Below are 14,219 nucleotides of genomic sequence, written 5' to 3' on the forward strand. Positions count from 1 at the left end.
ACAAAATGAAAAATAACGAAAAATTTCCAAAAACATGTACAAGGAAGTATATATTTACAACAATGGTATTATGTTTGGAATGATAAAGTTATATAGGGAATTTGTTTGGACTTTCAAGATAAAAACGAAAATCCTTCATACCTTATCAACAAAATGTACAATAAATGATAAACAATTATGAACAACCATTTTTTTTAATTTTCAATGAATTCAGGAAAATGTTCCTTTCATAAATCATCACCAAAATGTACAAAAAAAAAAGGATATATTTATGAAATAAAGTATAATTGATATCAAACATTCTTTCATATATATAACTGGCCATCACTACTGCGTCCAGCAGCTTTGAAATTTAACACCTGTTATATAAAAATAATCCTCTACATACACTTGTTTCACTTGAGTGGTTTGAAAACGGGGCACATACTTAATCCAATACCCTACACACTTCATCCACAGGGTGTTTAAGTACCACTTTCCTTTATGCGTACTGCACAAAGTCTCCATCAATTAAGTCTGAGAGGAAAAATTTATGTAATGTGGAAAAAAATTACCAGTATGTAATATCAACAATTTTTTTTACATTTTATCAATACTTTGTTTTACCTAATTGACTATTTCACAAAAAATAAAGTCTGAAAGAAATAAAACAAAATATCTTGCAATACTTTATTAATGCAATTAAAAATAATGATTCGATGAATTTACAACATTTGTAAAATTCTTTATTTTTGCATATATCCACACGTTACTCAACTGGAAATTCATGTAAATTGGGTCGCTTGTAACAAAAATATAATACCAGGTATGTAATATTATGTATAATATCTTTGAAGGATACACATTGGTTTAGTCAGGTGCATATTATCTAGTGTTTGATACTAGCAGCACAAATAGAATAGATAATCTAATGACAAAAAGTATGTATATATATATGTGAAGTACAAACAATTTTTTTTGACTTTCAATATAAAAATATCTCTTTCATATATTATCAATAAATCATACAATAGAGAAGATATGTAAAATGTGTATTTACAAAACATAGTAAAAATGACATCAAACATTCATTCTTATGCAGAATAATAACAATAATTACATTTTCCCATTTTTTTAACCTAAATGAATTGAACAGGAATTTAGCTGCTTTAGAAACATTGACAACATTTTCGTACATTTATAAAATGCATATTTCGGTACACATTACAGCAGCAATTTATTTTGGTGTTAACAGGGTTGCTTGTAACAAGTGTATCATATGTAAAGTATACTTGAAGAACAGGTAAACACATTTTTGTAATCAATTCCATATGACTATAACTCTTATCATGTTAACTGTATCCTATTATATAGTTTGTATGTACTCTATACCATCCCTTATTTATCAAATTTGTTTGATGCCTGTATCAGTTTATAGATAAAGAATGAGAGTCTGTGTCCAATATAAATATTACATGATGACAAGAAGGATTCATGTGATAAAAAGTACAAATTCTTTCAGGATAGTACATTCTCTGCATATCCTGTGCTGTTCATGTATATTCAAAACGAATAATTTACAAAAATAGTAACAAGGATAAATCTTGGAATGATTAAATAAAACATGATATGTTTGAAGTTTTTGTACTTTTTAAATATATTTTTAAAAATATTTCTTACATCATCAACAAAATGTACAGTAAAGGTAATATGTAAGTTACAAACCCCAGTGCAAATAATAATTCATATGCATTTATCTCCATACTTACACCAACATTCAAAATACTTATTCAATATATTAACAAGCATACAGAAAAAAGTCAACCAAATTAAGAAATATTGGAAAAAGGAAAAGGATACTGAATATTGACAATTGTTGCATTTTATTATTTTTTTCAAAAAAAAAAAAAAAAAAAAAATTCAGACAAAACAATTGAAGGGGAAATTGGCGGGTTTTTTCCCCACAGAAAATGACATTAATTAAATTAAAAAGAAGATTCAATGCATTAACAATACTTTGCTACATTTGTAAAATGCTTTATTAATTCACTCTTGCATGTTTTCTTACAAGTAATATGAAACAAAATTAAAGTAAGGATTCTGTATTGATGCGACAAAATGTACACAGTCTTTATGGAGAGTACTTCCAGTGCATATGTCCTGTACATGTTCATAAACATTTTATATGAGGCTAGGTGATACTGGGGCATTCTATTTGCATAAAATGAAAGACATGTATATCAAATATATTGTTATATTCTGTAATAGGTGTGCACCTAAATGTGTGTCTATAGCGCCGTCACATTTGTGAGTTTTTATTGTATCATATATGTCAAGGTGGCAACACTTGTCTGAAGTGACCCATCTTTAAACATGTCAGTGATAAAACTGGATATCATGCCTATACAGTTTGTCATGTATTTGTTCTGTATGAATATAAGTGCCAGACAAAAAGTCTTGCACCAGAGAAATTTTTATTTAAATGTCCTGTCAGGGGGATTCATCTCCATTTGTACCAACTTCTTCCGAGGTCATCTCTCGGAAGTGTATGTTGAGATGTTTTCGTAGGTTAGATGAATATCTGAACTCCTTCCTGCATGTATCACATTTGTAGGATTTCTCTCTGGTATGGACTCTGTAGTGTACAGTTAAGTTACCTTTATTTGTAAAATCCATACCACATACCTCACATTTGTATGGTTTCTCTCCTGTATGAACCCTGAGGTGTTTATTTCGATTCACTTCCTGAATAAAGTCCTTCCCGCATACATCACATTTATAGGGTCTCTCTCCTGTATGTATTCTGAGATGATTTTTTAGTGTAGTTATACTGTTAAATGCCTTATTACAAATGCCACACTTGTAAGGCTGGTCGCCACTATGTATCCTGAGGTGCGTTTTAAGACTACGCAAAACACTGAATTCCTTTTTACATTCATCACACTTGTACAACTTCTTTCCTGTATGTTTCCTTATATGTATATTTAGTAAGTGTAGTTCTTCAAACGTTTTACCACAGACATCGCATGTGTGCGCCAACTCTCCTGTGTGTACCTTGAGATGTGTATTTAAGTTGTGGACAAAAGTAAATTCCATACCGCAGACTTCACATCTGTATGGCTTTTCTCTTGTGTGAACTCTGAGGTGATGTTTTAGGGAAGATATACCACCAAACACCACATTTGCATAACAACTCCTCAGTATGAACACTCAGGTGTATCTGTAATGCACTTGGTTCCTTAAATGTTTCACCACATATGTCACATTTGTATGGCCTTTCTCCTGTATGAGTCATGTAGTGTACTTTCAAACCATATGGCCTAGTAAACTTCTTTTCACAAATATCACATTTGTATGACTTCTCCACTGTATTTGTCTCTAAATGATCCTTAAGTATACAAGGATGATCAAAACCCTTACCAGAGACATTGCAGATAGATGGCGTCTGGTCTAGATGAGTCTGGAGATGAATCTGTAGACTTGATACCTCATCAAATAACTTAAAACACACACCACATTCATGGGTTGTTTCTATAGCATGCATCTTTAGAAATCTGCTCTGATGAAGTGGTTCACTAATTCCTTTCAGTTTCTTTATTATCCAAGCTCCAGCGTAAAACACACTGAAAGTATACATACAACCAACTCAGTGTTTGTTATTAGACAATGATTTTCTAGGAAATGAAACAAATTTCATCATCAACTATTGATTAATCTATTTGCCTTTTCAACACCTATTTAATCAACACATGCACAACTAACGTGTACTTCGATTTTCTAAAAAAAAAATACTTCTTTAACCTCAATTGACATTCAAATTTGTTTCAACAAACAATTCTCTGATTTTCACAGGAAGAAACTTTTGCATGTCTATCTCTCCTCACTGTGAAAGACCCTTACCTATGACTCATCATCCACCTTCCTATTACATTGATGTGGGTTATTCTGGAATTTTGGAATCAATTTTCAGTTTCATTTGATATGAAATCATAAGAAACAATGATATTCATTAATACTTGAATGGAATCAAGAAACCTTTATTTTATAAATTTTTAATATTTGTAAGCGAGATCAATATGATCAAAAAGAGAAAACAAGTAAAAAATTATTCCTCGTCAACCAGTCTTTAACCTATTTCAAAGACACATCACGAAGCTTCCTTTGAACTGTTTTTCCCGCAGTATATGAGTTGTTTTAATATCATGACATGTGATTTGGTAAAAGAAAGCATTAAGACTGGTTAAGGTTGTTTATCATTTTTTGAGGTAGTGATAAATCATATTTTTGTATTTCATTATCATTATGATGTGCTTACAGTGGAAAAAATGATTAATTCCTAAAATAATGTCAAACCCTTGATATGAGTATATGAGTGAAAGTATTATGTTTACCTTGGTGCTTATTGTGGTGTAAGTCTATCTACATGTACTATTAAAATAAAAGTTATTTAACCAACCTTTATACTATAAAGTCTGAAGAGATGGACTAAGGTACCTTAATAGAAAGCATAGCTGTATAGATCATCAATTTAAATATAACAAAGGCAATATGTTCACCATTTGAATTCTGTTTAACAATATTTATGGTACATATTTCTCATTGTAATAGTCCCTATTAGTTTGATTTTTTACAATATAAATAGTATTATATAAATTGGATGATCTAGCTACACTACTAATTTTGGATATTACTCGAGATGTTAGATATTACACTCTGAAGTTGGTGAAGTTAGAAATTATCTTTAATTTTCTTGATCCCAAAAAGGTTGAAGAAAAACTTTCCCCCATGACTGATTACGTAGAGTATTTGACAAAAAAGAAAAATAATAATAATAATTTTCAAAGTAAATGCAAAGAATAATCATATAAAAATTTGAAGATTGAAAGGGTAGTACAGGAAAGTAATAATTTTAAGATGAAGCCTTTTTAATTTTGAATCTCTTACACTGGCTTCACAGTGACACTAAAGTTAGGTGGCAATCATGTGAATTGTGGCTAGCTTTGAATGGTTACATAAAAAGGGAGATAACACTGATGCCACTCTTTCTCTAGAAATGTCAATTTCCGTGGGGTCTAAATGAAACAGTTCTTAGAATCGCGAAGGAAAGTGTGATTTTGTAATGAAAAAATGATTAAAAATGACGGAATTTTAAGACGAACTTGAAACAAAAATTGAATATAAAAGATTGCTACAATAGGTACATTCTACACATTTTATCCTGTTTCGTTTTGTGAATTCATATCAGTTCAGTACTCCGGTAATTAGGCCTACCCTTATCTAAGTCTGGTAATTAAGCCCATCTATCTCTTTATTTACCATGCCCCTTCGTGATAAAGTGAGTTTCTGTCTCTCAATATTCTCGTAAATAACAGTGCCAATGTCGTCGACAGCTACGAATTTTAAACATACAATTTAGAATATTAGGGCCTGGAAGCGTTACTCGACCATAAAGCCGTATCAACCCACCTCATTTCACATATTTTCGAGCGGTCTTCTGTATGACATACATCCAACTTATCTGCTATCTCTGATATATGGCACCTACATCATTATATTGCAAATACTGTGTACACTTACGATATTTTAACTATCAATTTACCTGTAATGTAGGAATCAGCGATTTGTTTGTATCGGGACGCATGGCTTTGATTGTGTAGGTTGCACGAAAGATTGGAACTTGAACCTTGATATAACGGAGTTGGACAGATTTTGGTTAAGACCGGTGTTATATAGGTGAATCTTTCTACGACGAAATAGAGTTGAATATTGTGAAGATTTACGAATCGAAAAGAATTGAAAACTGGAATAAAAAAAAACCCGACAAGCAGGAGCAGATATGGAAAATGATATGGAATGCTGTAGTTGTCCTGCTTGTAAAAGTATAACGTTACGATGAATGATTGATGCGTTTTGGAATGTTGTGTTTGAATCAATGTCGTGACTTATATTACATATATTTCATTTTGTGTGGGCTATTATGTTATATCGTGTTATTTTAAGTTCCGTTATATGCTTTTGTACGTGACTATACACACGTGTTTGTGAGTTATGTTTGTGATCAACCTTCGATCAAAGTATCTACGCTGAAGAATACTATTGCCTATTCAACAAGAACAACACCATAAAATACCAACATGTGAACATAATCCAAACTCATATTTAATAAACTAGGTCCAAAAATAGGAACAAAAGAAAGATTTACACGAAGACTCCTGAAAAAGTGAAAAGATAATAATACCAGCTGTTCCGGAAGAGTAAGCGTCTTTTGCTTCATGAACAATGTATCAAGTCTATAACATAATGACTTTTGTGGTTATTTGAAATTATCTGATCTGAAAAAAAAAACAAGATTTTGTTGAAAAAGAAGATATCTGTATTTTCGCATGCTATTCATATGGTTATATCATACTTTTTAGTTTCATGCTGGCTTGACAGACAACCCTATTTGCAAACTGAATCAATGCGTGTAATCATGATAACCTTTTAAAAAATTGTTAGTTATCAGCATAAAACTAAAGAATGAACCAATCAAAAGCTTATAATCAATTTCTTAGATAGGATTCAAAATAAAAAACAAAAAAACAAAAAATCAACACATAACTGTATGCTTGTACATTTTATTATAAATGAAGGATTATGCTATAAGCAATCACTAAGCATAAAGCTTGTGTGACATGACATGACTACATTGACAGTAAATTAGTGCTATTTTCAGTCATACAAAATCAATTAATGAATGCAGCTCTCACATTCCAAACGGATATGCGTTCAACATATTTGACAATGACAGTTAGCGTGGAAATATACGCGAGGGGAAATTTATGCTAAACACGCGAAGGTTAATTCACGAAAATTCCCCCCACGCATAATATATTTGATGTGCTTAAATTTATAGACGAAATAATTTCTTAATTTTTTTTTATCGCAAAAATAAACCTCCGCGTATTGTTTACCCATAGAAATCACGAAATTATTCCCTCGCAAAATGTTCAAGGTTACAGTACTGTTTCAGGGATACATATATTATCAGTGCAAATGTAATCAGACTTGAACGGAATGTGACGGATTAGAATTAATCACTGGACAGTGACAGCTCTTATAAAAGATGATTCTGACGCCCATGGAGACAAAGAGTTGGGCCCAATCCTAATAAGGGAAATAGAGGAATCGTTTAAAAAACCCTTTTGTAGTAATGTCAGGATTTGTCCCAATATGACCTGAACAGTGAACTGGATCAAATTGTGAATATGATTGGCCTCACTTTCTGTGGGTTGATGGGCGTGGCCTGATAGGATAAATACATGTGGATGTTGAATTTGATATCCCTCTTCTTCTTACAATGCACGTATTTTGACCAAATATGGCTTCATCCTTTTGGAAAATTTTAACAAAAAGTTTGTGAATAAAAATGTTTTAAAGGAAAGCTGAAATATCCAGTGACCGATACAGGCATCATGAGCCTTTTGTTCAAAGATGCAATGATATATTGTTATGAAGCAGACATTTATGACAATGTTAATTTTTTGGCTGAGTACAGAAGAACTTTCAAAGCAATTCTCTGAAGTCTGGGTGTTACCAACTTTAAGTGATAATTGCGTATATCGTTGATGTTGGCCATCTTTTCATAAAAATAACACACTACCTTTCTAGTAAAGCTGTTATAGAAGCGGGACAAAAAGCTGGGTATAGATCCCCTATTGTGAATCAAGTAACATATTAAAAGTAAAATGCCAAGATTTTACAAAACACACACAAGTGAATATAACATTTTCATAATCAAGAGTTAGATAAAGTAGAGCCAAACAATGAATTTAATTGGATTATACAGCTATATCGTACTTCTAGGACTCGTCACTGATGTTAAGAGCCTAAACTTTGAAGCCTAGGAGTCGACAGAGGAAAATCGAAAGTGATCGAAGGAAAAATTCAAATCTAGACGGGGAGGTATAGCAGCCCTATAGTTAAATAAATTTCGTAGTTTTCTTACATCAGATAATTATATTCTGAGCCAAGTCATATGTTCCACACAGAAGAAATCGCAGTGATATACTTTCAAGATCAAATTCTGTGTGAAGCTTATGTATATTCTTATATCCCAGGAAACGTTTGAGCATTTGTTGATATTGAAGATATCACAATATATATAATCATAATATACTATATAATTTTGTACTTTCCGGTTGATTTCGCGTTTGCCAATCACTGATTCCTTCACTTGAACGTATGGGAAGTGATTTATTGTCTATTTAGCTTAATGAGAAACCATGAGATGAATATAGGCACAGAAATTCCATTCTTGAGATAAAAGTCGTTCAGTTTTGGTGAGAGATTTTATCAAAATGAAAGAGATATAAACGCAAACGACAGCTTTATAAACTGTAATGTCATGTTTAAAAAATTGTAAAATTGTAAGAAGTCTAAATATATTAAGAATGATAGGTGCAAATAAACCAAAGCGTCAACATCGATATTAACAGCAAAGAAAAACCAAACAGAAACTTGTCAATGACTTGCATCACGTCCTTGAGTTGAACATCCACAAACTCTGCATCTATATCAACTACTCCAGTAACTTCATCTTCTTTTTGGTTTTTCAGATCAAAACTTTTTATCAAGTTTGTGTCATTGGAAACTTTGTTTTCATTCGTTTTACAGCAGTAGTGTGTTAGTCTCCTCAACCATCTTGGAAACTCTTTAACATCTACAGCAGCTTCACACCGAAGTGTGAATATCGTCAATACAATCAAAATACCGCTGTAGAATAAGGTTAACAGCAAGAAATAAGACATCCCAGCCATGTTTTCTGACACTTTAGGGAGAATGTCTCCTATGAGTGTCATGTAGACAGTAAGTGACAGGAACATCGTGATAGTGTAGGATATCCTCTCTCCCGAGGAAGACGGCAGGAGGAACACGAACGGATTGAGAAAACATAACAACAAAACCGGTATCGTCATTGACACAATGAAGTAGATGTGTCGTCTAGATATCTGAAGCATAAAATCCAGTGTCGTAGACGGTGATCCATATGCCATATAATATGAGACGTTAGTTTTGGTAATATCCCATTCTCCGTTGGTCGTATACCACGTAAGAATAAAATCCGTTCTATTATAAGTCAGTTTTACAGTAGACGGAGATCTCCAAAGCATCACTTGCATATTGCATGTCTGAGTATCCAATGGAAACTTGGACATATCCACGGAACATGTGGATTTCAAAAGCTTTCCCGGAACATAGTCTAACCTGCCAGTATACGAAATATCTACACTGAATTCTTCGCTGCCAAACGGGCGGAGGTCATCTGCAGCTGTAAGTACATACACCTTTGGTGTCCAGACATTTGTAGAATTCACTTGTATAGCTTCAATTCCGCCGTACTCGCTTGGTGTCCACTGTAGGCGATAGTCATTCCAATTCAGCATTAAACCCGCACTTAAAGTTATGACACCAGAAACTTCATCGAAGTCAATAATAGATAAAAGAAACATCGATATATCTATATTCAGTGTATCACTGAAGTTGTGCAAAGGGTAAATATCCTTGGTGTAGTTAGAAAACAGGCTATCCCTCAGTCTAATCCAGTCGTCCATTGTGCCCGCTTCTCCCAGTATCGGCTGTCCACTACTGTATAGCAGAACCATGAAAAGGACTGTTCGCATGTCCATAATTTTGTGTCCTGGAATATAGAAGGTATCTACCATTAAAGATAATATACGAGTTTACATACTTATTCTGAATATCTTTTGACCCTCACACCAGAAGTTTGATACTCTGACCGGCAATGTCTGCCGGGGAACAAGAAGATGCTTATATACTGAAAACTTCATAAGAACACATGATGTAATAGCAATTGAATATTCAAATTGTTCTACATCGCTCAATGTCGATTATACACACATGAAGGATGCTGGCAGAATTTATTATCAAACACAAAAATCGAATTTGTCTTTGAATTAACTGATAGAAATTGATAGGAAATTGTAAACTCCGTAACCAATCATTATTTCGTTTCCAGTTAATCTTAAATATTCTTGTTGTCTTTTATGTTGACCTTTACTGCTTGAAATACACTCATTATTGTTCAAAGAAAAACGAGAAATTCAGTAAAACGTATAACATAATACAATGAAATCAGCACTTCATATCAACAAAAGTCAATAAAAATAAAGATACTTACAGTATGACCAATGAAATGCAGAAGATAAGGTTATGTGATGAAATCTATATCTAAAATCAAAGTTAATACATTACTGAATTTGAACTGTATATAATATTTAAAACTTAAATAAGAGAAAGTTATATATACTTCAATGTAACAAGTTTTTTGTACCTATACAAGCATGATACAACAAGAACATTATATTTTGTAGGTCAGCCAAGTCAATTTTTGAAAATGTTTATTTTAAGCACAAACGGCAAACCACTTAAAATGTACTTATCCAGCTTTCCAAAACTTTTGCTTCCTTTACCAACCAAAGGGTGCGAATGACAGTCTTCATAATTCAATAAGACGAAAGTGTAAAGTCAACTGTCTCATTGTCATGATATCATTATCGTTCCACAAGCATCCATTAAAGATTGTGTAAAATTGATGATTCATGTATACAAATAACAATGCAGATGGATACTGGGCACTGGACATTGTGAAAGACTTACCTGTTGATCAGTGTTATGAACAGTTTGACAAACGCTCCGAACTGATAATGAAAACTGACTATATCATCAACTCGACTTGACCAGCTAAGGTGATGGCTGGAGTTCTGAGCGATAGTAGTGCTAGGATTTTCATACATGCAAAATTATTGATTCATTTGATTGTCCAATAGAATTATCTCAATAGAAGTATCGATTCGATGATACAAATACAAAAAGCAATTATTAATTGTTTGCTTACCTTTTATATAGATTGAATTTGGCTTACCAGAGAGTGATTAAAACGCTTGAGCAAACAAACAAGAGCTCTTAGATAACCATCGGTTCGGTTCCGCGTATTCTTTTGTCATCTAATCAATTAACAAAAATATATACCGGCACTGTACATAAATATTCGAAACAAAGAATATTTTGAAGAAAATGAGTAGGTACTCATTAAAACAGATCAGATAACGGTATACTTTTTTAATGTCAATAAGTTCAAAGATGGATTTACGTATTGGGTAAAAAAAGATAATGACTATGCGATAGCTATTGAATTAACAGTGCGAAACGATCTCAATATTATCATCTGCAAATAACTTCAACCAACTACCCCTGTTCGCTTGTATGGAATCATGTCAGAGGTATTTGTGTAACCAGAGCAGATGACATTTTACGTCAATTCGTGTAGTTGGGAGGCAATGAATTGATCACTGCAGTGTCCTACCACCTGATAATAATCCGAGGTCAATTAGATTATATGAACACAGAAAAATGTTCTGAAAGTAAATGAGATTTGTCGACATTGATTTTTATTTTGTATCATACGAACACATTCGATATGAAATATATCGAAATTTCTAAATATGCATTATGTGCACATTCATTATGAAATCTATCGAAATTGAAATATATATTATATTTATCATGTACACATTCAATATGAAATATATCGAAATTGATAAATAAACATATGTTATGTACACATTCAATATGAAATATATCGAAATTGATAAATAAATATATGTTATGTACACATTCAATATGAAATATATCGAAATTGGCATTTATTATATATTTTATGTGCACATGCAATATTGGGAAGTCATATAGTTTGTAGTCATCACATTGAAAAATAAAGATTATGTGTAGTTGATTTCATTGAAAAACAAGTTTTGAATTTGTTACATATATTTTTCGTGTTTATATCATGACTGAAATACAAATCAATACTGACAATAATCTATTAATGGCAGTGAAAGTTACATTCTTGTCGATGTAATATAGAATTTCCACACCGCTCATGTCTTTGTGACACAATATCAACAGCCCTTGTTACATTATGAATAAACTGAAGTACTTTACGTGTTTGATCACGCTTTTTTCCCCAGCCATGCCTATCATCTGTCATTTCGATGCCCAAGTCATCGTACATTTGTTTTGAGGGAAAGTCGCTTCCCGTGCCAAAATTACTGATAAGTTTGGCAGAGTAAGCATGGAAAATCAGAGAAAACCAGTTTTCATTTGTTGAACATTATTGATTTGATGTAGAAGATTATCTTGGGACTGGTATTTTCGAGTTTGAGAAGCAGTGTAAACCAACAAAAACTAACTTTAGATGCATCACAAACGAAAATGAATAACCAGAAATCTTATTTGAAGAAGGGAAATATGAGAAATTTATTGTTGAAAAAGATCCTGATAAAAGGAATTGTCATCACTATTTTTATCAGGCAAGGGAGACAAATGAATTTTTCAGATGTGGTGGAAAAGCAGAAAACCAGCCACCACATGAACGGAATCATGATAGGAAAAGTATAGAAGACATTTCGGGCGATGTTGCTACACCGACAGGTTCAAAAAGATGCTTAACATTTAGAAATGAAAACAAAAGGCATTGAGATGCATAGTGTACAAAATCCAATGTCACGAACGTAATATCATGTCTGGGTTACAAAATAAGTGAGGAGGTGGTATCCTCATCCAGATGGTGTCCTATGCATGGGGTTGTTTGTTTGATTAAATTGACAAACATTCAGGAACTGCAGTGTAATGGTAGTGAGACACATTTTACTGAACGTATCATTTTTTCTCATCCTGATTGCATGGATTGAGTTATCATCAAATTATTAGATAAGATAATATATAAATCAATTTCTTTGAAAGGAGATCATAAGCGTATTCAGATTCCTATCAAGAACATCAGTGCTCAAAATCGGTTTCAAACAATGTTAAGAAAATATTGAATTTGATTATAAACCATCTCAGAAGGAAGGCGGCCAAACTTTTGAAATCTCCACCATTTTCCTTAGTTATAGTTAAATAAATAGTTATAAAAGAAAACAAAAACAAAACCAAACAAACAAATAAGGTCGCGATTTTTCAATATTAAGAAACGTTCTTCTGTGGTTATGAGAATTACGAAATGTATTGAAAAATGGGGCAAGCGGACTTCCCCATCTAAATATTGTTTTTCCCCTAACACTTTGTATTTTGAAAGATTACTGTCCTAGAGGGAGGAAACAGTTTGATGATACAGCTAAATTCATCATTCTCACTATACTGTATCTAATTCTTAACTTACCGATATGCTAAATGGCACTGTTCACTTTGTGCTTCTTTCGTGTAATTTTGTACTTAATGGATTTCCTTTATGTTTAAATAGGAGAAAGGGTTCATTAGATGTTCTTTGATTTCAGTTTTCAATTTTGAAAACTGTGTTTTGAATAGCAGATATAAAATTCATTCATTAATACAGATACAGTAGTTTGTTAGAACTGGACGAAATAAGGTTTTGTGATGTATGTTTACGCCAATCCAAACTAACGGTGAAATCAGTCCTGCATATTATTCGTCTGAGAATATTTGATCAAGAGTAACACGATTTGAGAGCCTTATTAGGGTCTTCGTCAAAATAATATTTGTTTACGTAGATATATTTTTTATATAAATACAAATCCTACTTAATCAAGTTCAAAAAAAGGAGAACATTTAAAAAGAAAACCATTTGACTGAAGTTCAATTACACGGATATATGGCGTCTTTGAGACAACATAAGAATACAACAGTGAAGAGCACCTTTTCTTATACATTTAGAGTTAGATAAAGTAGGGCCAAATGTGAATTAAACTGCGTCATTCAGGTATTTCATCCTTCTAGGATCCGTCTGTGATGCTAAGGACCTAACTTTTGAATGTAGATAAGTTATAAAAAGCAGCTTGCAGAGTCAAGAAAATCAACGAGATATGTCCAGTCCAGTTATAGCAGCACCTTATTCCTTCCATAGAATATAAAACAGTAAGATGTTTATTTATAGCAGGATGAATACAACAGAGACGTGTAAATACCATGTGGTAAGGACACCATCTTAAAGAACATATTTAAAGCATTTTTCTCGAGTTACATTGATACAATTGAGTTAAAAATGTGTGGCAATGTCACGGAAAGAAAGTCGCCCATGCGGCATAACTTTTTGGCCTTCTCAAAAGTTCGGAACGGCGTTTATCTTGTAACATCATTACACAATCATTGTTGTCCTTAACAACACCTAATTCAAACCATTTAAACGTCTTTAGTTCTAATGGTGTCATCGAACTGAAAAT

General features: G+C 32.5%; 1 protein-coding gene across 1 annotated transcript; it reads right to left on the reverse strand.

The window, feature by feature from the left end:
- Window positions 1–3,085: 3,085 nt before the first annotated feature.
- On the reverse strand, window positions 3,086–9,647 carry LOC132544965 (acetylcholine receptor subunit alpha-like). The gene is made up of 2 exons (XM_060208628.1): window positions 8,473–9,647; window positions 3,086–3,602 (listed from the first exon to the last, which is right to left on the reverse strand). The coding sequence occupies exons 1-2, from the start codon at window positions 9,645–9,647 to the stop codon at window positions 3,086–3,088; spliced, it is 1,692 nt and encodes a 563-aa protein (XP_060064611.1).
- Between the last annotated feature and the right edge of the window lie 4,572 nt (window positions 9,648–14,219).

Source organism: Ylistrum balloti, unplaced genomic scaffold (assembly GCF_031769215.1).
Source record: "Ylistrum balloti isolate Yb309-2 unplaced genomic scaffold, AGI_CSIRO_Ybal_v1 Utg369816, whole genome shotgun sequence".
NCBI lineage: Eukaryota > Metazoa > Mollusca > Bivalvia > Pectinida > Pectinidae > Ylistrum > Ylistrum balloti.